Source organism: Carassius gibelio, chromosome B24, assembly GCF_023724105.1.
Source record: "Carassius gibelio isolate Cgi1373 ecotype wild population from Czech Republic chromosome B24, carGib1.2-hapl.c, whole genome shotgun sequence".
Taxonomy (NCBI): Eukaryota; Metazoa; Chordata; class Actinopteri; order Cypriniformes; family Cyprinidae; genus Carassius; species Carassius gibelio.
Genome location: NC_068419.1, coordinates 6,695,533 through 6,720,644, shown reverse-complemented (window position 1 = coordinate 6,720,644; position 25,112 = coordinate 6,695,533). Strand labels below are relative to the sequence as shown.

The following is a 25,112-nucleotide window of genomic DNA, read 5'->3' as shown; positions in this document are numbered from 1 at the left end:
CATTTGTTCATGAATCAGTCATGACACAATGACAGATAAACATACAGTATACATTCAAGCAGATTTTGACCTCCTGAATGTTTTGTAATGTTCAATAGCTCTGAGGATCCAGGGTCCATTCCGGGTCTGGAGGACCAGCAGTCAGGGTGGAGGCATGTGCAGTGACTCTGAGAGCGCTGGAGGAAGCAGTGAATCTCGCTCTATGGACTCCCCTACGGCAAGCCCAGGTACAGCAACACTCACTCTTACTCTTATGAGTCTCTTTTTGCTTGAGGTAAAAAAAAAAACCACATGATTGACAGTTCTTGTGTCACAAGCGTGCGTAACATAGTTATGGTAAACCAACCAGTCACGCTTTCTGGTGCATAATTACCCAGAAAGTCATTGAGTGCACACAGTAACATTCTGTTCATGTTTACTCTCAAATGCATTACCAAGTCAGTAAGACTTTTTCAAAGAAAATATAGAGCAATGAAGCATTAAATTGTTTACAAGTGTCAGTAAAGACATTTATAATGTTATTTATGTTACAAACAATTTTGAGCTTTCTATTCATCAAGAATCCTTAAAAATTGCATCACGGGTCCCACAAAAATATATGTTTTCAACCTAAATAATAATAAATGTAGAAATATTTAACATTTTTGAAATATGTTTATATAGAAAGCATTTTAAATGGTAATAAAAGGTTTGACTATTTGCACAAAAAAAAAAAAAATGTTTTATTCAGAATTGGTTACTTGTTTAAAAAATATAGAAAAATCTTACCAACCCCAAACTATTGAATGGTAATCTATCATCTGTATACACTTTTGTAAAAGCCTGCTTTTTACAATAATCCATTTGTAATAATAAAAAAGTATTGAAACGAATGCAAAATTCTGCCATTTTCCAGGTGATTTTAAGAGAAGGCTTCCCAGAACCCCATCCACAGGCACCATGTCCTCAGCAGATGATCTGGATGAGAGGGAACCACCATCTCCTTCAGATAATGGTGAAGTTTTGTACATTAAAATAACACTTCAAACATGTTCTCTGGCTGCTTGACATTGCATACTTATTGTACAGAATGCACAGAATGTTGTCCAGGCATGCTGACAGTCCGCTAGAATAGTTGCTGGAAAGATTTTTCAAAGTCCTTTTGAAATATCCTAATGAACAGAGCAAAAATAAAACTCTAAACGTTGTTCTTCAGGTCTGAGTGAAATGATAACAGAGGCAGCCAGCTCTCCTGGACCCTTCCGCAACACGCAGATGTCTAAAGCGGCGCAGACACACAAGCTGAGGAAGCTCCGTGCACCATCGAAGTGCAGGGAATGTGACAGTCTTGTGGTATTTCACGGTGCTGAATGCGAGGAAGTGAGTCCTTACACACACACCTGCTTTTTCATGTTTTTGCTGCAAATGCCATTTCATGCCTTAAAGATGAAATATCATTCACGGGGATTTACTTGTGTAATCTAATCTTCATCCATGTCATTTTCAGTGTTCCCTTGCCTGTCATAAGAAGTGTTTGGAGACTCTTGCCATTCAGTGTGGGCATAAAAAGCTACAGGGAAAACTGCATCTGTTTGCTATCGACTTTGCTCAGGCAGCCAAGAACAGCTCTGATGGAATCCCCTTCATCATCAAAAAATGCACCTCGGAGATCGAAAACAGGGCTCTGAACATCAAGGTGTGTACTTCCTCTTGATGTCTTATGTGTTTCCTGGAGGATATGAATTGCAAATGCTGAGCAAGACTGAAAGGAGATGTCTTGTGTTTTTTTTTTAAAAAAAAAGGGAATTTACCGTGTTAACGGTGCCAAATCTCGGGTGGAGAAGCTTTGTCAGGCCTTCGAGAACGGCAAAGACCTGGTGGAGCTTTCGGATCTCTACCCTCACGATATCAGCAACGTCCTCAAACTCTACCTACGACAGGTGTCTGTCAAACTAATCTTTATGAATATTTTTTTTAATGCTTCTAATTATTGCAATTATTTAATTTAATTATTTAGGTTAAAAAGTTGATTATTAGCCCTTTTGTTTTATTTATTTTAGGGCTGTCAAACCGATTAATCGCGATTAATCGCATCCATCATAAAGGTTTGTGTTTACATAATATATGTGTGCATACTGTATATATTTATATCTATTAATACACACACATACATGTTATATTTCTTCAATTTAACATGTATTTACACACATATATTAAACTCAGTCTTTAATTTAAGATGCGATTAATTGCGATTAATTGATTCGACAGCCAAAGTTTGGATTATTCGCCCTGCTATTTTGAATAAACATGATTGCATTTTTTTTTTTTTATAATAATAAAACGGCTAATTTTATACCCCTCAGCTCCCAGAGCCCCTGATTCTTTTCCGATACTATAATGACTTCATCGGATTGGCTAAAGAGAGTCAGAGTATCATTGTTGATGAGGTAGAGGCGTCAAGGTGTCCCACCTCCGTCAGCCCGCAGATCAGCGTAGAGCTCAACCGGGTCCTCTTCAAGATTAAAGATCTGCTGCGTCAGCTTCCTTCAGCGCACTACAAAACCCTGCAGTTCCTTATTCAGCACTTGCACAGGTGTCCGACTCCCACACAGACGCAAACAAACACAAATATGGAAATCTGTCATGTTATTTGTGTATTTATTCTAACCAAACGCTGTTAAATACTTTTAATAAGAATATAAATGCTAACAGCCTCAGAAAACACAGTTCAAAATCAGTTTTTATTTTATTTTATAGGGTAACAGAAAGGGCAGATGAGAACAAGATGACTGCCAGTAATCTAGGCATCATCTTTGGTCCCACACTGATCAAGCCCCGACAGGCAGATGCAGAGGTCTCCCTGTCCTCTCTGGTGGACTACCCCTACCAGGCCCTGATCGTGGAGCTTTTGATCCGCCATTATGAGATGATCTTCGACACTCCTCTGAGTCCTCTTCCACCTTCCTCACCTGTAGCAGAGAGCTCTCCACTCCCCGTCAAATCACGCTTCACGCCACAGGAGAAGGAACAGCAGCTTAGCCGACATTCAAAGTCCCTGGTGGACATTAAAGAGGTGAGGCTGTTTGTTGATGTTTATGATGATTATATGTGAAAATATAGTTTTTTTTTTATATAAATAATTAACAAATAGACTTTATGACTTGCTTGCCTACTGGAAAGTCATTAAACCAGCTTTGATAGGTTTCAAACTGGTCCACAACCTTGTCATTACCTGGTCAAGATGTTGGTTTGTTACCTGGTTGGACCATCTTGATCAAGCTAGTTAGGACTGGTTAGGATCACCTTTGACCAGTAACAGTTGGGTTCTTTGTGGTCCAGTCTTATCCACAATGCCTAATGAAAGCCAAGTCCACCAGCTGGTTTTTCCAGCAGAAACAATATCAAATGAAATCTTTGAAGTCTACCAAATGAAAATTCCTCAAATTTAATAAAATACCGTATTTTTCGGACTATAAGTCGCATCAGTCCAAAAATACGTCATGATGAGTAAAAAAACATATTTTAGTCGCACTGGACTATAAGTCGCATTTATTTAGAACCAAGAACCAAGAGAAAACATTACCCTCTACAGCCTCGAGAGGGCGCTCTATGCTGCTTAGTGTAGACTACAGGAGCAGTGAGCAGCATAGAGCGCCCTCTCGCGGCTGTAGACGGTAATGTTTTCTCTTGGTTCATGTCAAATTAATTTTGATAAATAAGTCGCACCTGACTATAAGTCGCTGGACCAACCAAACTATGAAAAAATGTGTGACTTATAGTCCGGAAAATACGGTACTTAATTTTTGCCTTTGTTTCATTGTCTCAAAGCAGCAACAGCCAAAAGCTAAGATGTATAAAAGACACTCCTCTGTAATACCTTCTACACAGCTGATGGATGAGGTGAAAGAGGGGAAGATTAGGTCTGACCAAGACTTTGCTGCAGGTCGGTGTTATTTTTCTTGGCTAAAAAACACATACGGTGATTATCAAACAACCAAACTATAGCTTTTTTCTTCTTTACATGCAGTGTGCGATACAGTGGACATCAACAAGCTCCAATCGTCAAGCGTTCCTGAAATGCGAAACTCGCCTGGCCTCAGCCGGCGTAACCACGTCACCCGAGTTCAACTACGGCCTCCGAGACCCAAGCTGACCTCTCGACCAAGCAGCATGCCAGCAGAGCGGCTCCTCAACCTCGCCAAGGTGGACGAATGTAACGTGAAGAACGCCGTAGAGCAGGATGACAACCACGGTCGAGATCCCATCATCGAGGAGGTGTCCGAAGAGGAGAAGCCCAAGTCAAGAGCGGGAAACCATTACAGGAAGTCATACATCGATACGCAGATGCTACGGCGGACATGGGACAAGCAATATAAGCATCATGACATCTCTCCGAAGACCGTTGTGACCGCTGCCGATTACCGGACCAACGACACCAACGTTCATACTCCTTCTCTCACATCTTCGTCTTTCTCAGAACACACCAACACCCCCATCACTGTTCTTTCTAACAGACCTTACACCATTGCTATGAGGCCTGGGCGGAATTTGCGTCGGGAAGGGAACATTAGCGAACACTGCCCTGTTCCCACAGCCTTCAGGCCTCCCAGAACTCTGCAGCCTCCTCCCGGAACGTTCTACAAACCTCCAGGTAGCCGGACCAAATCTTTAACAGAGGTTGAGCGAAAGACTATTAGAGCGACCGCAAACAGCACTGAGGAAGAGGAGGAGGACGAAGACGATGACGAGGAGGAAGGGTTTGGGGTGGAAGTCTCAGTTGATGAGCCTGAGCCAGATTTGGATCCAGAACCATCGCCGGAGCCAGATGCCCACAATACGGACTCACATCCGCTCCCCCAGTCTCCCAGCTCCAGTCAGGAGGAGCTCGGACAAAACGAGACCAAACCTGTATACCAGAGACTCCGATCGCGCCGTATGCAGGATCTCGAACACAGGGAGGCTCATTTTGTTTGAGTACAATTTGGTTAGTGGAGAACAAACCACGGACGTCATCCCAGGACGAGGGGATGTGTATTGGGTCCAGGGAGCCTGTGTCTCTGACCCGTGAATTTTAGCGATAACCCCGTTTTGTATATGTGGAAATATTTTTTCCATAACTGTGAAGAGATCCAAGGATGGGATATATAATATATTCTGCATCTGCTGTTTGTAATAATCAAACAAACCCCTTGGACAAGAATTTACGTAGTATGCACTTAATGTTTTTTCTTTATTATTTCTTTATTACCACATTACTTGTGCACCGATGCAAGGTCAAAACAACACGATTTTGCATTATAACTCCAGAATGTCACTGTCACTGTGCAATTTCATTTACACTGTATATGGATTATTTTTTGTTTAAAAAAAAATATATAAATATATATTCTGTGTATTTTTGTATTTTTATGTTTTACTCCAAAACCAAACTGACCAAGCTGTTACAGTTGAGTATTGTCACTTTATAATAATCATAAAATGCACTTATTAGACTTTGGACAAGGGTTTTTTTTTTTTTTTTGCTACTGAATTGTTGTACTACATGCAGTGTTAATTTTCTTATTCAAGAACAACAAACAGGTATTTTTTATTTTTGTCTTCCTTATTTCTTTTTTTTTAATATACAGTATACAGAAATGTTTATATTATTGTTTTTAGTCTGTTAATAGAGAGTTTTCAGAAATGCATTTTGGCCCACATAGCCTACTGTATTTAGTGTTCATATAATATTGTAACAGTTTGCCCAAAGGATTTTCTTGCCTTTTTCTTTTTTATTATTATTTTGAATGGTTCATATCAACAACAACTGAAATGTCAATATGATCAAAACAAGCAAGTCAAGCCAAAGCAAGTGCCTTCATTTATGAGAGTCCACTGACTGTTTGTCCAACATAAATGAGCTGGTCTAAACCACATTTTAGTCCAGTTCAAGACTCAATCAGTGTCTTTTGTAAATGACACCCATATATCTGATGTGATGATAGAAACTGATTCCTTTAAAATCATTTTTAATATGTCTTTCCTTTCCTTCAAATGTAAAAACAGGTACATGTGAGAATACACACTTGTAACTTATTAAAACCACAGCTGATGTCAGAACTGATTTCATGTTTTTACTTTAAACTCTCTTGATCTGAAGATTCCTAAATTTGACCTATATTCCTTACTACATCACATAATAAAATATTTGTGAACGACAAATAATAATTATTTGTACATAAACAATTGTTTAAATATGATAAGCATCACTTATTATTGGTTGTTTATGCCTCCTTTAGTATCATAGTGCATCCTGATATAACGCATCTTGAGATATATAGCATTTTATATAATTTTTTTATAATTGTATATAATATTTTATGCAAATGAAATGTGTTGTAATGTTAAAGGTACCTAATTCTGAGAACGTATATGTAAATAATAATTAAACATTTTTATGTTTTAAGAGTTTTTGAATAAATGAATCGCCTAATATTGTTATGTGTGGCAGTCATTGGGGCATGTTGTCACAAAAGGAAATGTCTTTTTTCCTGGACAATGTCTGTAAAAATAGCTTTCTTTCTTTCTTTCTGGTAGCCTTTCATATTTCAACATAACTTGTGACCCCGGTCTCCAATATAGATATAGTATATGTACCTCTAAAAATGAGATTAAAAATATACAACATCATATTCGCCTCCAATTGGCTGTTAGTTAAGTCACAGGTCCAATGAAGCATAGACTGGGCTCAGAGCACTGGCTCGTTCTCTGGTGAAAGGAGCTTAAATCAATCAGATTAGAAACCTGCTTTGTGTCTGTAGCAAACCTACAGTCGGTTGTGTAAGACGGCCATGAGCTTCAGCAGATGTAAGCATAAAAGACCGTTCTTCTCCTGAGGTGAGTTCTTCCTGTTTAATTATGTTTTACATGTGTCTTTTAGCCCTTTCCGAATGAATAATGATTGGGTGTTGCATAAAGAAACATTCAGGCCTGTTACGTAAGAGAACTGTGTTTGTCTCTGATATGGTGAACCGTATTGACAGCCCACACAATTCATTACTTGTCCTATTAAGTCTCATGATTGGTCTTATGATCTGTCCAGATAGACGTTTAACTATTTCTTAGTCTATGTGTTTATTTTGCACCTTTCTGATGGATTGAAATAAACTGATTTAATCCTACATGGCTGTTGGTTTAGTCCTATTGCCGTTGGGTTGCTCACTGGGGTTTGTGAGGCACTGTTTTCTGTAACACTGCTTTGGAACAGTATGTGTGAATATTTACATGATGTCTTATGTGTATTATTCTTATGCTGGGATTAGACCACAGGTGCATTTGACACAAACATATGTTAAAATATTTAGATATACAACCATGCTGGAATGTTTGAGATGAACTGTGCATGAGGGTTTGGTCTGTTGCTGCTTCATCCAGGTAGGGCACCTGTACGTGGCCCCCTGCGGGGGTGAAAAGCAGCGGTCATGGGAACCAACAGCCAGGTGCGGCTGCTCCTCTGGAAAAACTGGACTGTCCGCAAGAGGCAGAAGGTCAAATGTTCAGCTTGTTTCCTCATGATATGCATAGGAAATCTAGAAAATTACATTGAGTAAAAGTAAATTCCAGTCATATAATGAATATAGGATTGAGATTTTGTTCTAGAGCTCAAACAGCTTCATGTGACTAGCTGGGTACAGATCAAGGGGTTTACAGTAAACCCATTGACATAAAGGATGTTTACTGCAATCTTGAGCATTTCTAATGCATTTCCTGTATTTTCACCCCAGACGCGGCTCTTTGTGGAGATTATGTGGCCTGTGGTGCTATTCATTGGACTGGTTTGGCTGAGAAAAGCAAATCCCCTTTACCGCCAACATGAATGTATGGATGCTTGAAAATAGTTTTAATAGTTATAATTAAATACATTTGTAATAATCATATTTTCTAAATAAAAAAATAAAAAAACTAGTAAATAAAAAAGATAAATACTAATTAATAAAAGTAGTTTTGCATTAAGAAAAAAATATTTATATATTTGAATAATTTTATTTTAATATTTAATATTACTTTATATTTATTTATATTATATTATATTATTTATTTACTATTACTATTATATAATATATATAATTTTATATCATTAAATACAATTGTAATAATAATATAATAATATTATATATGTGTATATATATTTTTTTTTTTGTATAATTTTTATATATTATATATTTCATGTCATTATTTATTTATTTATAACATTTCCAGTGTCGTATTTAAAGAGCAGCAAGTTCCCACTGATGCTAGGTGATGTTTGTGATGCATATGCTCCTTTGTTGGCAATAATAACCAGTTTTCTCCATCTCAGGTCACTTCCCGAACAAAGCCATGCCCTCCACTGGCATCCTTCCATGGATCCAAGGCATCTTCTGCAATGCCAACAACCCCTGTTTCCAGCACCCGACCCGTGGAGAGTCTCCAGGCCTGGTGTCCAACTACAACAACTCAATGTGAGTTGATTTGTGTGTACAGACAATGCATATGAACTAGTCCTCCATCGCTCTAATACATACACCCACCCCTCTCTGTTCAGACTGGCTCGGTTTTGGGTGGACGCACAGGAGCTCCTGTTTGAAGATGCAGAGTTTCTGCAGTTGGGACGTTTGTGGCGGGAACTTGTGGCCATGAGCAACTTCATGGACACCCTACGGACCAATCCCGATCTGATCGCGGGTCAGCAAACCTCAGTTTCCCAGCCGTTCCTTCACTGTTTACACCACATCTCAGATTACATCACATGTTCAATCTGCCTTGAAGAGGTCCTTTCATGGGGAATGCTAAGAAGCTTATGCTCCTTCCATAGTATTATTTTTAGAGAAAGCACTTCCATTTGTTTTCCTCTTGATGGGACACACAAACAGAAGTTGTCTGGGTTTGAATCAGACATTCCTACGCAGACAGCCCTAATGGGCCTGTTCTTGCTAAAAAAAAACAAACGCCTTTGGCCATCATCAGAATGTAATTGATTGTCTTCCAGTGATTGACGACATGTAGGATTGTCCAAAGCATTATGGTGAAAACCTTTGGTTCCTGGCAGAAGAAACTGTCTTAAACTCAGTCCTACGTGCAGCAGATTGCGTTCAAAGTACTAATAGCTCCATGACCCTTGAGAAAAAAGACCCATGACTTTGTTTTTGTGTCGTGTGAAAGAGTCTCTGGCTCCTCTAGGTTCCTGGCACTGATTCACACCAGCATCCCTCTCCTCTTTCATCCCCTCTTCTCTGTTTCTTTTAAAAATAAGCATCGAAAGAGCGATATCTTGGCCAAATTTCAGCAGGCCATGGATGCCTGGAATACCAGATCTGTTCGTCTCATCTGAAGGATTCTCTTTCTGCTGAAATCCTTCCAGCTGAGCATCTCTTAAGTGCTGAAGTGGTAGCATTCTTTCATCTTATTGAAATCCTGTTCACACGTTGTCCATTTCATCTTCAGGTCGAGGTGTGAAAGTGGAGGATATTTTGAAGGACGATGAAACTCTCACTTCATACCTGCTCAGAGATGTTCCTCTCACAGAATCTGTGGTAGATCAGCTGGTTCGTTCACAGATCCGCCCTGAACAGGTGAACTATGCTGTTTTATAATTATTGGAAACCAAAAAAAAAAATTCCTCATTAAGTCCACTAAACATTTAAACATTTTAAGTCGAAAATGGGGCTATTTTTCTAGATGAAATGTGGGACATTTTAATTATCAGTATTAGTTAATATGTTGGATATTTAACTGTGCAAGTTCATTTCACCCTGTTTTTACATAACGCTTCTTTGTCAGCATTTAACAGTGAAGGACCCAATTGTCCAACATAATATTTGTAAGGCATAAGACATTTCTTCTGATATTTTTGCTGCAAATAGGACAATGCCGTTAGTTTTAACCTTTTTATTAACAGAATCAGAAAATGTATATTAATAATATATTAGATAATTATTTTTTGGTTAAAGATTCTAATTCTGTATGTTTTTCAATAAAAATAAATATAATTCATATTCACTTTTTTCTTATTTTTCTGTTTTTGTGTGATTTTAAGTTTTAATTAAATGTAAAATAACCTTTAGCCAAACAAATATTGATAAGATTTTTTTGTGTTTTTCTTTATTTTTTATTTTTTTATGTTTTATTATGTTTTGATTTAATTTCATTTGAATACAATTTTTATTTAATTTGAATGTATCTATACAAAATAGAAGTGATTTATTAAGGCAAAAGCAAATCAAATGTTATTGTTTATTTTTTTAAATTAATAATTGTCTCTTATTATCTGTATTTCACGAAAGTGTAATATCGCTGAGTCCTTAATTAGCACTATTTACAGTAAGCCTCTGAGATCCCAGAGAGGTCGCTGACCCGAAGAAGCCTTTTTTGTAATTGTCTAATTAAGTCGTGAATGATAAGCAGATTGACTTCGTCGCCGAGACAAAAATTCATCTGCTTTCAGTGCATGTAAATAGACTTTGTTGGCGGACTTGAATGTCTCTGTTTGAGACTGAGAGAGAATCTTGGCCGGTTCTCAAGTGCCCGTTTGTTCAGCATCAGACTGCATGTTTGGGTTTCTCAGCTCTTTGTGATTGTATATATTTGTCATCCCAGGCCCCTGCGACTAATCAGACCCCCAGAGACTCTGGTCAAACCTGGCCCCCATGTTACCCAGCGCGAGATTCTTGGTGGGTTTATTTTTCAGTCCGAACAATGCATGGATGGTGGTTTGCACAAGACCGCATCTCCTTTGATCTCAAGGGCAGCATTGAGGAGGTGGTCCAGAGGAAGTGATAGTATGAACACATCAGGGTCCAAGTCACTTTCATATGGAAATGTAAGGGAGAGGAATGCAGGGCATTTTGAAGGCTTTCTCAGAGGTGCTGCCAGTCAGCCAGCAGGGGCGTACAGAGCAAGATGGAATGTTCTGGTTGGATAAGTCCTTAGCTACTAATGAAAGCAAGGAAGAGAGAGGAACACAGGGAGAAAGAAAGCTGGATGCATGAAGCTGGAGGTTTTCCAGTTGGGTTTTTGCACACTGATTTGGAGTCATAGATTGAATCCATGTTTCATCCAAGTGCACATCTCATTGCTGAGGCAAAGAGAGACTTTGAGCTTTTAAACACCATTTCTCGGTAAGGGAAACAAGTGTGAAGGAGATATATATATATGAAATATATTCTGTATATACAATACAATTCTACAATTCAGTGTTTGGAATCTAAAGGATTTATGTTAGGAAAGCGGGCTTAGCAAGGCTAAATGCATTCAATCAAAAATACAGTACAAAGAGTAATATTGTGAAATATAATAAAAAAAAAACTGTTTTCTATTTTAATACATTTATTAATGTCATTTATTCCTGTGAGGTTTTCAACACCATTACTCCAGCCTTCATGTCACATGATCTTTATGAAATCATTCAAATATGATTTGCTGCTCAATAAATTGTTCGGCTTTGTTTTATATATATATATAAATATCAAACCTAATATATATATATATATATATATATATATATATATATATATATATATATTTTTTTTTTTTTTTTTTTTTTTTAATGGTAACCTTGATATTTTAAAGACTCTTTGATAAATAGAAAGTGAAATTAATTTGAAATAGAAACATTTTGCTATATTAGAATTATTACTGATATTAGAGATATTACTGTCACTTTTAATCAGTTTAATGTGTCCTTGCTGAATATAATGATGCCACATTTTTGAACATTTTAATTTAGCTCTTATTCAAATTATGCGTTACATACATCTATTTAAAATTATACGTGACATCTCCTGTATATATTACATGATAATATATAAACAGAGGGCAGATCATTTAAAACCATATGGATCATGTAAATATGTATGTCATACTGTATTTGCAGCAGATATTATATTGTGTAATGGTAGCAAGCAGGCACTCCTCGCAAGGTTTTTTTTGTGTGTGTGTGATTTACACCGATGGCTAAAGGTGCTTCAGTATGTCTTGGGATGTTAATAATTTCCTCCAGTTTTGTTGCCATCCTCTTAAATTCTGCCCCTTCCTCGAGTTGAACGTATTCCACGGGAAACTTGATAGTGTTCTTTTAAAGATGTTTGATTGAAGATTGAACACATGTTTGCTAATTGCTAATGCTAATATGTCTCTCTAAGGCCACCATAAAATTAGCCTTGATGCTAATCGCATTGGTGTCTCTTTTTCAGCATTTTTGGTGTCTTCAGTCGTGTGATTAAGTCAGTGTAAGTGTTGCTAAAAACAACACTAATAAAGTACAATAGCAACTTATTGGTATTTTAGGTTTGATATTTATTTTAAATGAACTCTAGACTGAATAAATCACTCTTTACTGTTCATTATTTGTATTCCTGCAACATTTTACTACTGCTGAGTGTTAAAGTCCAGCTCAGACTTACACAACAGCATTAACTCCCCTCACCTCTTAATCTGTTCATTCTTTTTTTCACTGTCTGTCACTCTCTCTCTCTCTCTCTCTATCTCTCTCTCTCAGTTTGCATATGGAGTTCCTGATCTCCATCTGAAGGACATCGCCTGCAGTCAGACTCTTCTTGAGCGTTTTCTTATTTTCCCGAGCCGTTGGGGCCTGTATGCCGTGCGCAATGCCATGTGTGTTCTCACCCCGCAGCGTCTTCAGATCATTGAGGACAAATTCTACGCCAGTCTTGACTTCTTCAAACTTTTCCGCTTGGTTAGTCCACACTCAATCCAAGCACTAATAATATCTGTTAGTGCTGGAAATGGGTTTGGGTGTAGAGGAAGTGCTGACACAGACAGCTATGCCGACTATGAGGGAAGTCATAAGAGCTCTTGTTTTGGGTGGAGGCAACAAAGAATTATGGGTTAGGATTTAGTACACACTGAAAAAGACCAGTTTAAAATGACTGTCCACTGACTCATGTCGTTTTAAACCTGTATGGCTTTCTTTCTTCTGTGGAACACTAAAGAAGATACAGTATTTTGAATAATATTATTGAAATATGGGTTCCCTTTGACTTCTTATGAATGGACAAATAATTCAATGTGAGTCAGAACGGTTTGGTAATCAACGTTCTTTAAAATGTCTTATTGTGTGTTCCACAGAAGATAGAAAGTCATACAGGTTTGGAGCTATGGAAGAATTTTTTTGGCCAACTGGGCTGCAGAATGCTTTTTGCATAAAAAAACCCATGCTAAGTACTGTATGTCATTTGACTTTGCAAAATGCAAGGTCTAGAGACCTTTTTTAAAGATGAACTCTAATTCATCAGCAGCATGTTTTAAGAACAGGTTTTTTGCAACATGTGCAAGATGTTGCAAAAGACATGAGATGCAAATATGTTCATCTAGTGCATGTTTACAAAAAAAGACTGTGGAAAAGCAGTACAGTGCAATGCAAAAACAGGTTCCCTAAGTCTGCATTAATTTCCATGCAGGTCTTGCCCGGTTTATGATGGTCTAGCATGTTGATCAGCAGCAAAACAATGCTGGTAAAGCTGATGACTGATTGATTGAAATAGATGGGATTAATTTATGCTAACTTTATAATAAAAAATAATGTTTCACTTAAGAAATTTTATATTTGGGCTTGTAAATAATATCGAAAAGGATCCCATATTCGAAAACATTAAAAAAGATTAGCTTTTTGTTTCATTTTATTATAATTGAAACTGAAAAATAAAATAAAATGAAAATACTAATTATTGATTGTGGCATTTTGTTAACATTTTATAATTCAAAATTCTTGTTTTGTACGTGAAACTGAAAACAGGAAGACTGACGACTAATTAGAAAATTTAATTATCATTTTATTATTTTAAATTCAGTCATTTGTAAATGAAATTGCAAACAGGGAGATTGATGATAGCAAAAGTAAGTGCTCATTTATGTGCTTCCTGTTTGATGAAAGCTCCAGAATTCTTGCAGAGTTAGTAACAAAACCCCACACACCCTTCCTGGTTGTTCTTGGTATTTTATGGTCTCAGAATGAGTGCGGGGAGAGGACAGAGGGGCGTTAGCCTGAATCACCCGATCGGTGTTAGTGGAGCGAACTGACTTGGCCTATTTCAGTAATGAGATTACAGTCAATACACTTCTACTGGACTAAACCCTGTGAGAGCTTTAAAGAATAACACAAAGAGTCTGTACCCTTGGTCGCCATGTTTTTGCCAAGTAAGACGTCTTTAGAACATTTACATGAACACCTTAATGTGGATTCATTTGGTTTACTCTTTTATCCAAAGCTATTAGCAGCACTGAATTTGTTTTTTTTTGTTGTTGAAATGTCAGTCATATGCAAAGACTGGTGGCTACAACAATATAAAACAATATAAAACTAAAACTCTGATAGGAAGGAAGTCTCATATTTGGGTTGCTTCTGTGACACCCACACGCCATTTCCTGAACCTGGTCCATCCTGATCCATTGTAGAGTAGCTGGGCAGCCCCTGGAAGAAATATTATTTGTGGAAGTGGTACATCTCGGAAGACGGGATGTGAGCCACATGCTAGGGCTGTCACGGTGAAGGAATTTCCCAATAGCGCGATATGTGGTATTATCATCATAAAGTTATATATTTGTGACTGTTACAGTGTACGTTAATGAATATTCCTTAACAGCCTGATGTGACATATTTGATATTTACATTTCGACATTTTTCTTTATAAAAAAAAACGACACACACATAATCAAGTAAACCTCAGTAGCTCAGTCCACTAAGTGCTCATATTGAAATGTTAACTTTCCTCTATAATAAACAATCAAAAAAAAAAAAAAAGAGGGACATTTTTAAATTATACTAAAAGGCTTTTCATTTGCTAAAAAAAAATTACTTGTCGTTGACTGAAAAAACATCCGAAACAATGATAATTGTCTTTCCCAAAAAATCTAAAACACTTGCTGGCAATGTCATTAGGATGTATTGAATGTATTTTACTTCTATCCGTCTATGCCATCGACCTTGACTAATATAGATGGTCACATATCCTTTTCTCCTTTTCATTCCCAGCTTCCTCTGGTTCTTGATAACTACTCCAATGGACTCAACCTGCACTTCTGGGCCCAACTTCTGCCTGCAATATCTGAGAAGCTGAAAGCAGTACGTATGAGGTCCTCTAAAAATGTAACTGTATTTTTAGCGATCAGGAAATCACGGTTTCCTCCGCCTGGCTTTTTACGCAAACATACGGATATGGAGATATCATTCCTGTGTCTGCGGAAACCTAATTCCAGCTGCTTCTCAGTCAGATTGACACTGTAAATAAACCCGAGGTTCAGATGTGGTTATTTCAGCGGTGAGGGTATGTTATACCCTGCCAAAATATGAGGAAACGCCTCCCAGACAGTACGGTAGACATCGATGTGTGATGGTTAAATGGTGTCAGTGTGCTTGCAGTTCTACAGTGAGGGACTTCCTGGCTGGTCTTTTGTCTGTCGCCCGGCTGACAGGGACCTCGACGCCAGTTACTCATTTTCTGAATTCCTTTTAAGTCATGATCTCCGTGCCGTGGGCCAGATGTGTTGAGACCAACGTGATGAAAAGACTCTAGGAACTTACAGTATCCTGTTTCCGAAAATATACATTGTGCGGAAACAAATCTGCATTTTGCAGAGCTGGCTTTTGTTTGAAGGAGTTTGTATGAATCAATTGATCTGACGTTCTCTTGATGCTGTTTTCTCTCTCTGTAAAGACCCCAGAGGCTCAGATAATCTATCATGTATCTGTAGGCTTTGATGTGTTTTAGTTTAGAGAATAATGGACTTTCCCATATTTTAAGGATTTTAGGTTGATGCCAAAAGGTCCATGACAGATTAGAAATTCATATTTCTTACCAATGACTTTTCTAGCCTTTCATCCAGTATTGGAGCAATAAAGCGTGCCCAAATTTTGATACGCTTTTTTTTTTTAAAATACTGTTTTGGATATACGTAAATAGATATAAATCATCTTTACCAGCAGTACAGAGACATTCACTTTGATTCACGTGAAATAAAGAGCTGTTTGTCACTGACAAATAATAGAAGATGTTTGTAAGTTTTGTTTTCGGGATTGTATAGCTACAACCTCCACCTCATCCAGCGCTCTTTTTGTTTTCTTCCTTATCTGTTATAAAATATCCTGTTATTATTTCAGTGAACTGTTGCAAATGATTCATTGCGTGAGTGAACTGTCCTAATGAATCAAACGGAATTTCCTGTTTGTCCAATTACTGTAGATCAAAAGAGTGATTCATTTGTGAGTCGGGCTTCACTAGTCAACGCTAAACAGCTGATAGAAATGATTTGATTGCTCAAATATGATAAAAAATGTTGTCAGAAGAAAAAATAAAGATTTTCAGTTTATTATACGAGATTCTTCTCGATGCCTTTGTTGTAAGCTGTAGAGAGTGCTGAGGATGTGCACTATGTACAATAATGCATGTCACATTATGTAGAAGTCATGCATATTTAATTGACAGAATGTTCATTTTAACATGCATACAGAAAACATTTGAAGGACAAAATTGCAATTCAGGGGCCGCAAAATGCCTTTCAAAAATGAATTTTTAGTGTATGTATTAACTATGGACATGTTCTCCATGTTCCAAGTTTGGCAGCCATTAAATTATCATAATTTTAAATAAGTTTGTGCCGAACGTTTTTGTGAAATTCGACCTTGTGCTTCAAAACAGAAACAAAACACAATATTTTGGGGCCACACAATATTCTCAAAACTCATGTTGAAATAATGTTTTTAGAAAATTTAGAAAAAGACATTTATTTAATTAAAAACTTTTTTTTTCTTTCTCAACAGCTGTTTGAAAGACCCAGCTCTCGAGACCTGTTGGAAGTGGTTTCTCCGCTGCTTCAATCCCATGATTCCCCATCTTTCAGCCAACTCATGGCTGCCACCTCCAGTTTATTCTGTGGCTACACTGAAGGGGCCTTTTCCAGGGTCACCTCCTTCAACTGGTACGAGGATAACAACTACAAAGCCTTTTTGGGCATCAACAGCACACGGGGAGAGGGGAAGTACAACTATGATCACACGGCCAGTGAGTACCGTACCGTACCCTTCAGACTGACAGAGAGGAAAAGCGGAGAAGAGAATGTTCTCGTGTTTCTCATAACTCCATTTCTCTTTCAGCGCCATTCTGTAATGACCTCATGAAGGATTTGGAGTCCAATCCGGTCACAAGGATTGTGTGGAGTTCAGTCAAGCCTTTCCTGATGGGCAAAATCCTGTATGCTCCCGATTCCCCTGCTGTCAGACAGATCATTAAAAACGTAAGAGAAAAAGCTCTTCTTTGACTACACGCACACCTGGAACAACAGCAGATGAGTGCATTAATGCAATGGCTAATCTCGCTCCGGGCCTGTCAGATAAATCAGCACACTGCTGCAGACATGTCAGCGGGTTAGCCAGAGGAGAAATGACGCAGGTCTAACGGGTTCCCATAGAGGCTACGTGTGTTTTCGGAACATACGACCCAGCTGACTGGCTTTTGCTCCATTCAATTCTTATGTAAGCAGGACTGCAGGTTTTTCGGCTGGGTGCTTTGTAAATGAGTTATATATATATATATATATTATGTTCTTATCCATGGCAACTTACAGTACTGTATTTTTACTTACAGGGTTAATCAGACTTGAGCAATTCTAGAAGCATTTTGTTCGAGACCACAATGGTGTTATTAATCAAATGTAAATGTGAAGCTTTACCTTGTGCATCTTACAATTAGAAAAAAAAACAGAGAGTGATAGAGAGTGAGAAGGAGAGTAAGGAGGGAGGTAAGGCCTTTGCCCCTGTTCAGGTGTGGACACGCTTGGCATGGGCAATGGGCCATGGCTGTGGTCCCATCAGATCAGCTTTAGAGAGCTTCAGTTTCTCTGTTTATGCAGAAGGGCTTTCAGTGGGACTGTGTAAACTGCTCCCGGTGGGAGTTCAGTCATTCTGTGGTCAAACTCAAAGCAGTTGCCACCACCTGAGTATTGTTCTGTCTTTATTGTTACTGTGCCATTAAATGCTTAACCAACAGATTATTTCATTTGTTCCTGCCTACTTTTTTTTGAATGCATCTGAACTATGTAAGATTGTGTATTTGTGTGTGTCAATCCAGGCAAACACCACCTTTGAGGAGTTAGAAAGACTTAGGAACATGGGTCGGGCCTGGGAGGAGGTGGGCCCACAGGTGTGGAGCTTCTTTCAGGATGGTGTACAGATGAACATGCTTCGGGTAAAAACACGGTCTATTAAACTTTCTTTGAAAAGATGGCACCAATCCGTGAGATTCTTTCATTTTTAGTGCAGTGTTTCATGCAATGTTTCATTCAGTTCCATAATATTGTGCTTCGTATTTCAGGACTCCATCAGAAATCCCACAGTGATGGATTACATCAACAAAGGCCTCAAAGACACTCCATTCACTGGCCAACACATCCTCAACTTCCTGTACAATGGCCCTGAGGAGGATCGAGACCAGCACATGCCTAACTTTGACTGGCGGAACATCTTTAACCTGACTGACCAAGTTATTCGCCTTATAAACCGATATGGAGAGGTATCACTCATGCATAAAAAAAGCAGATCATTTGCTTGAATTAGTTTGAAGCATGCAGTATACAGTAACTATCTGCAGTCAGCAGTATTCCTGCATTTTTTAGAACAATCATCAAGTCAGACTTTCCGAATTCACTTGAAATTCACGTGTAAAGCAAGCGGTCACTCTCAGCCGGCTCTGCCTTTCTGATGTCAAGTGTAACAAAGAAAAGCGTTTGATTTTTCACTGAGAGTTTGCCAGTGTTGGAGAGCTCTTTAATGGTAGAATTCAATGCTGAATGCCTTCAATACAAATCAGGGTGAGCTTAAGGCAGCCTGTGCCAGCCAGAGCAGGACCTCTGCTATCTAAACTGTGTGTCTTTAGTCTTTGTCTCTGTCTCAGCTAGCAGCTCTTGAGGAGTGACAGACAAACCCAACGAATGAGTCCAATTCGATACAGCTGTCAGTCTACTCGGCCTACACAAAGAGAAAGCACAGGCTGGTTTATGGCAGTGCATACCGTCCACATGGAGAACAATGTCTCCAAGATCTCAAATAGACTCCCACCATCCTACGCCAAGCTCCAAACAAATTAACACCAAACAAATCAATTAAGTCTTTTTGGATAGTAGTATTGTGCTGAATTCTGATGCGGATCTAAAACAGTGGAACAGTTTGATCGGGATTCATTTTGACATCCAGCACTGTCATGAAAACATGATCTTATTAGTAATTTAATTTTTTAATTAGGTTCATTCAGGAATGTTGAAATTCACAGATCAATAGGCTGCTTTTGTTTGTAATCAGTTACAGTTACAATACAATCACTTACTGTATATGTCCCGTGTGTTTACAGTGTCTAGTCCTGGACAAGTTCTCTGCCATTTCTGATGAGGACCAGTTGACCCATCGAGCTCTGAACCTTCTTGGAGAGAGCAAGTTTTGGGCAGGGCTGGTATTTGTTGACATGTACTCCTGGACCACCAAGGTGCCCCCTCACGTTAAATTCAAGATCCGCATGGACATTGATGTCGTGGAGCGAACGAATAAGATCAAAGACAGGTCTGTCTGTACCCAGTGCTGAGCCATTCCTCAGATCTTGATTTTCCTTGCATTTATTTCACTGCATATCCTCTCCTCTGATCAGATACTGGGATCCAGGGCCTAGGGCTGATCCCATGGATGATCTGCGGTATATATGGGGAGGATTTGCCTACCTGCAGGACATGATAGAACATGGAATAATAAAGACCCACACAGGGAAGGAATGGCCTTTAGGAGTCTACCTGCAGCAGATGCCCTATCCCTGCTATGTGGATGACCTGTGAGTATCACACTCAGTATTTTTAACATTTATAGATAGGGATGCATAATATATCTGGACCATATTGGTATCTGATAGAATATGAATATTGTTGCATCCATGTTTTATGCACATAAATTAGTTTTTTTTTTTTTTCAGTGTTCAATTATCAGTCTTTAATCAATGATCTGTCTTCTCCTCATTGACGACACATGCTATAGCTTCATGCTCACTCTGAACCGCTGCTTTCCGATCTTCATGGTGTTGGCCTGGGTCTATTCTGTCTCTATGACGGTGAAGAGCATTGTGCTAGAGAAGGAGATGAGGTTGAAAGAGACTCTGAAGGCCATGGGTGTCACTAACCGTGTGCTCTGGTACACATGGTTCATCGACACCTTCTTCATGATGGCCTCCAGCACAGCCCTGCTTACTCTTATTATCATGGTAAGAGATGGTGTCCAAAACCCCTTAAGACAACCTATGACCAGTAAAACAGTGTTTTTGTTCTTTCATTTTTGCATTAAAATACTGGTTAAATAACAAAAGGTTGTTGATTCCACTTTTACAGCTATATCTATTAAGAAAAATGGGCGTTCTCCATATAAAATTTTCTTCTAAGTGGCTTTAAACTACAGTGTGCGCAAAACTGATAAGTTACAAGATTTTCTATTTTCAGATTACTATACTGACCTCTTGTGGCGACAATCATAAATTACATTAGACGATGAACTAGTTTAGACATTTCTATTTCAAATCAATTCTGTTCTTTTTAACTTTACATTCATCAAATAATCTTGAATCAGACAACCAGCATATTAAAATGACATATGAAGGATCATTTTACACTTAAGACTTGAAAATTCAGACTTGCCATGCAAGAGAAAAAACTATAGTTACCATTTTTTTCTTTAGTTTTATTTGTGGTAAAAGCACGGTTAAGGGTTTATCTGAAAGTTTAAAGTTTGATGATTAGCTCCATTGCTGAAGTAAGAAAAAACAGCCAGCAATATGTTTCTAGTATTGTTTTAATATTTGGCTAACATGCTTTAGCATGTTGCTAACATGTTTTAAACATGTCTTAAAATAATGTTAGCATACTTTAGAATGTTTCAGCTCATTGATAACTTTTAGCACATTGCTAGCTTGTTTTAACACAATGCTAACATGTTTTTATTACAATGCTAGTTTGTTTTTATTACGTTTCTTGAAAGCTTAAGCTTAACAGGACAAGTTAATGTTTGAAATTTGGTTTAATCTCAAATAGTAGATCAGTATGTGGTTTTGTCAATAAGCCAACATAGTTACATTTTAAAATACTTATAAAGAATATAAAAGGACTTCTTTGTTTTCTCACAGGGTGGGAAAGTGCTGAACTACAGCAATCCCATCATCCTCTTCCTATTCCTGCTCACTTTCACCACAGCAACCATCATGCAGTGCTTCCTCATGAGTGTGTTTTTTAACAAGGCTAACCTGGCAGCAGCCTGTAGTGGAATCATTTACTTCACCCTGTACCTGCCGCACATAGTCTGCTTTGCCTGGCAGGACCGCATCACCAAGGATATGAAAATCATGGCGGTGGGTCACATGATAACACTTCACTGTACAATCTGAGCAAATGCTATTCAAAACTTCTTATAAAGGTTATAAATTCAATAATGCAACACACTTTCATTAAGAAAACTCTTTACTCGGTTAAAAAATTGTTTATTGTGCATCAGAGTTTGATGTCCCAGGTGGCTTTCGGCTTTGGGACGGAGTACCTGTCCCGTTACGAGGAGCAAGGTCTCGGTCTGCAGTGGGATAACATCCAAACCAGCCTTTTGGAGGGCGACGAGTTTTCCTTTCTCACCTCAATAATAATGATGGCATTGGATACGGTCCTTTATGGCGTTCTCGCATGGTACCTTGATAATGTTTTCCCAGGTAAACTGTTGTATATTCAAATTTATTTGATAATAAAAATACACCAGATTGTAATGACATAGCTTGTGTTTATCAACAGGCCAGTATGGTATTGGTCGGCCTTTTTACTTTCCAATCCAGCCTTCTTATTGGTTAAACCGACCTGAGCCACTAAAACAAGGTGAGTGACTTTTTGACTTATTATAAGTGATGGCATCAGCTGTTCGATTGACTAATCTTTCTTTACACAGTTCCTGGAAAGCCAGCAGTGGAGAAACCTGCTTTTGATAATCTGGTGAACCACACAGACGAGAAGGCCAAGAACCAAACAGCATCCGAAAAACCTCCGGAGCCGCCAGGGTCCTGCAAACATAAAGACATACGGGAGAAACTAGAGAAAGAGAAAGAACTCCAGAGGGCTGATGAAGAGGAGACGACCAACAAGAGCATGAACACAGACTCATCAGGTGTGTTGTAAATGCAACAAAAACACAAATTAATCCAGCATAAGGTGGTTTGCTGGTCTTCTCTTGTTCCGCAGGCATTGTCTTCCTGGTTTGGTTAAGTCTAGGTCAGCTATTCCATATAATCTGTCTATTTTAACACCAACTGGTTCTGTTGGTTATTGCTGTTAAAGCGAGTACAGGAACTGGCTACTGCCAAAACAAATGATGATACGGTGGTGGGAATATTGGCTGCACAAATAGCACATATATTAACCTGTATCAGATCTATACAGGTGGAGCTGGGGAAGGTGGAGGCTTTCAGAGGAACTCTGAATGTGTTTTGGGGACTGCTCTCCAGAATGCTAACCAGCCATTTAAATGTAAAGCAGTAAGTTCATTTGCTGGGTATGCAACATAAGCCAATCAGCTTGTTGGGTTGTGGGTGAAGTAGGTGAATATTTCTTTAAAAATGGCTTTATTATCTATCAGGGGAAATCTTTCATTTACAGCATTTTGTAAAGGAACCGATTACAACAAACATGAAGGTGATGCTTCTCTTCTTACTCTTGGAAAAGATACCATCAGATGTATTCACAGAGCTAACCAGGCTTATCTGCTTGACTAGAGCGCAGGCATCCAGCAGGTTTCTTGGCTTTGAACTGATGGAGCCCCATGGGAGTAATTACTAGAGTCTTAGTTTCGCTGGTGTTTTCCATCAACACTTGCCAGCGCTCTGTCTTAAGTTCAAGCGCACTGTTAAAGGTGGTGCCAGCCAGGCATGTGTGCTCAAGCACACATGTACACTAATATAATCAAACATGATGCAAAAGCACATCTCTGTCTGTGCCCTTTGTGGGAAGCCGGTGGCCTTGTGTCTGTTTGCATGGCTGGCAGGTTGATATCCGGGTTTCTGTTTGTTTCTGTTAATGGATATTAGATACGCTAGAGATGTTTATTCCATCACTATGACAATGACATAAAAAAAAAAAAAAAGTGAAGTGACATACAGCCAAGTATGGTGACCCATACTCAGAATTCGTGCTCTGCATTTAAACCATCCAAACTGCGTAAACACAGCAGTGAACACACACGCACACAATGTGAACACACACCCGGAGCAGTGAGCAGCCATTTATGCTGCGGCGCCCGGGGGGCAGTTGGGGGTTCAGTGCCTTGCTCAAGGGCACTTCAGACGTGGAATTGCTGGCCCGAGACTCAAACCCACAACCCTAGGGTTAGGAGTCAAACTCTCTAACCATTAGGCCACGACTACCCCCGGAGACATTCCTTTCACCTCAAGATTCAAGGTGTAAACACAGCATTTCCTAACAGCCTTGGTTATAAACAAAATAATCATTACTTCATGTTTTTTTCCCACACACTTTATTACTTATTATATATAAACAATATTTAATGTATTTTACATTTTATATATTTAATATAATTGTATTTTTTTCCATCTTTCTATTTTTATTTTATAGATCTAACATTTCATTTATTTTTTTTATACATCCTATATCATATCTTTCCTTTTTCTGTTTCTTGCCTCCAGGAAGGCTATTTTTCGAGCCTGAACCATCAGGTTTGGTGGTTGGAGTTTGTGTGGAGAACCTATATAAGATGTTCAGCGGCAGCTCTAGACCTGCTGTGGATGGTCTGAGTATCACCTTCTACGAGGGTCAGATCACTGCTTTCCTTGGTCACAACGGTGCAGGAAAAACCACGACCATGTATGTATCCAAAACCCAGTGAGATAGATCTTTGTTTGTCTATGGGAATGTAATACATAGATGTTTTCTCCTCTTTCCCACAGGTCTATTCTCACTGGCATGTTCCCTCCCACATCTGGCACAGCATATATTTATGGGAAAGACATCCGAACTGATATGGATGCTATTCGTAAATCTCTGGGAATGTGCCCCCAACATAACATCATCTTTCACCAGTTCGTAAACCCCTCATGTGGTTCACTTTGAAGGATGTTGGTTAACCTGCTCAAATCTTATCTGTCAGAATGCTGATTTGTTTCGATCTCTCTTTCTTCTGCAGTATGACGGTAGCAGAGCACATCTTGTTTTACTCTCTGCTGAAGGGTCGGCCTTTACCTGAGGCCCAGCTAGAGGTGGAAAATATGCTGGAAGATCTTGGTCTCCCTCACAAGAGGAACGAGGAGGCACAAAACCTGTCAGGTTAGATAATCAATACCTCTTTAACAATCCTTATAGATGGAACTCAATTGTGTTTATTCTGCCAAACCTTTCAGTAAAAAGACTAAACTGATAGAGATTGTTGAGAAATGACAAGTGGATATTGTCTTCCTATGTAGGTGGTATGCAGAGGAAGCTTTCCGTTGCCATGGCTTTTGTTGGTGGTGCTAAAGTGGTGTTTCTGGATGAACCCACATCAGGAGTGGATCCGTATTCCAGACGCTCCATCTGGGACCTTCTGCTGAAATACCGCGCTGGTACACACCTGAAAAATGTCTATCAAAGAGGATAATTCATATTCCTCCACTACCAAATCATCCCTCCATCCATTTTTTTTAATATTTAGTAATTATCATAGATATAATTTGTATAAATTATTATACATCCATATATCTTTCTAAAAAGTACAATTTTATTATTTTATGTAATATTTTATTTATTTTCAGATATGTATTTTATTTTATATACTTCTATATACAGTGTGTCTAATAAATTTTATTTTAATATATATATTTAGTAAATTGTATTTATTTGTTATTTTATATATATATATATATATATATATATATATATATATATATATATATATATATATATGGATGTATATATGTATGTATGTATATGTGTATGTATGTATATATATATATATATATATATATATATATATATATATATATATATATATATATATATATATATATATATATATATAATATACATCTGTATATCTTTCTAATACATTTATTTTATTTATT

The 25,112-nt window shown here is 38.2% G+C and overlaps 2 protein-coding genes across 6 annotated transcripts in view; both read left to right on the top strand.

The window, feature by feature from the left end:
- LOC128013141 (rho GTPase-activating protein 29) overlaps nucleotides 1–6,078 on the top strand; it is a 35,883-nt gene extending 29,805 nt beyond the window's left edge. For 2 of the 4 annotated variants that reach the window (XM_052595874.1, XM_052595876.1), the window contains 9 exons: nucleotides 99–227; nucleotides 896–994; nucleotides 1,196–1,359; nucleotides 1,487–1,675; nucleotides 1,782–1,919; nucleotides 2,343–2,572; nucleotides 2,737–3,052; nucleotides 3,808–3,922; nucleotides 4,007–6,078. In XM_052595874.1, coding sequence (XP_052451834.1) covers nucleotides 99–227; nucleotides 896–994; nucleotides 1,196–1,359; nucleotides 1,487–1,675; nucleotides 1,782–1,919; nucleotides 2,343–2,572; nucleotides 2,737–3,052; nucleotides 3,808–3,922; nucleotides 4,007–4,953 — 2,327 coding nt within the window. In that variant the 3' untranslated portion in view covers nucleotides 4,954–6,078. The remainder of the gene's footprint in view (nucleotides 1–98; nucleotides 228–895; nucleotides 995–1,195; nucleotides 1,360–1,486; nucleotides 1,676–1,781; nucleotides 1,920–2,342; nucleotides 2,573–2,736; nucleotides 3,053–3,807; nucleotides 3,923–4,006) is intronic. The other 2 variants (XM_052595873.1, XM_052595877.1) reach the window with 1 other exon arrangement.
- A 650-nt stretch (nucleotides 6,079–6,728) lies between these two features.
- LOC128013140 (retinal-specific phospholipid-transporting ATPase ABCA4-like) overlaps nucleotides 6,729–25,112 on the top strand; it is a 29,882-nt gene continuing 11,498 nt past the window's right edge. For both annotated transcript variants that reach the window (XM_052595872.1, XM_052595871.1), the window contains exons 1-23: nucleotides 6,729–6,855; nucleotides 7,393–7,505; nucleotides 7,743–7,836; nucleotides 8,318–8,459; nucleotides 8,543–8,682; nucleotides 9,442–9,569; nucleotides 12,494–12,691; nucleotides 14,987–15,076; nucleotides 16,772–17,012; nucleotides 17,105–17,244; nucleotides 18,078–18,194; nucleotides 18,321–18,518; nucleotides 19,353–19,558; nucleotides 19,644–19,820; nucleotides 20,021–20,243; nucleotides 21,156–21,377; nucleotides 21,521–21,725; nucleotides 21,805–21,885; nucleotides 21,956–22,171; nucleotides 23,703–23,880; nucleotides 23,964–24,095; nucleotides 24,200–24,339; nucleotides 24,477–24,614. In XM_052595872.1, coding sequence (XP_052451832.1) covers nucleotides 7,440–7,505; nucleotides 7,743–7,836; nucleotides 8,318–8,459; nucleotides 8,543–8,682; nucleotides 9,442–9,569; nucleotides 12,494–12,691; nucleotides 14,987–15,076; nucleotides 16,772–17,012; nucleotides 17,105–17,244; nucleotides 18,078–18,194; nucleotides 18,321–18,518; nucleotides 19,353–19,558; nucleotides 19,644–19,820; nucleotides 20,021–20,243; nucleotides 21,156–21,377; nucleotides 21,521–21,725; nucleotides 21,805–21,885; nucleotides 21,956–22,171; nucleotides 23,703–23,880; nucleotides 23,964–24,095; nucleotides 24,200–24,339; nucleotides 24,477–24,614 — 3,472 coding nt within the window. In that variant the 5' untranslated portion in view covers nucleotides 6,729–6,855; nucleotides 7,393–7,439. The remainder of the gene's footprint in view (nucleotides 6,856–7,392; nucleotides 7,506–7,742; nucleotides 7,837–8,317; nucleotides 8,460–8,542; nucleotides 8,683–9,441; nucleotides 9,570–12,493; nucleotides 12,692–14,986; nucleotides 15,077–16,771; nucleotides 17,013–17,104; nucleotides 17,245–18,077; nucleotides 18,195–18,320; nucleotides 18,519–19,352; nucleotides 19,559–19,643; nucleotides 19,821–20,020; nucleotides 20,244–21,155; nucleotides 21,378–21,520; nucleotides 21,726–21,804; nucleotides 21,886–21,955; nucleotides 22,172–23,702; nucleotides 23,881–23,963; nucleotides 24,096–24,199; nucleotides 24,340–24,476; nucleotides 24,615–25,112) is intronic.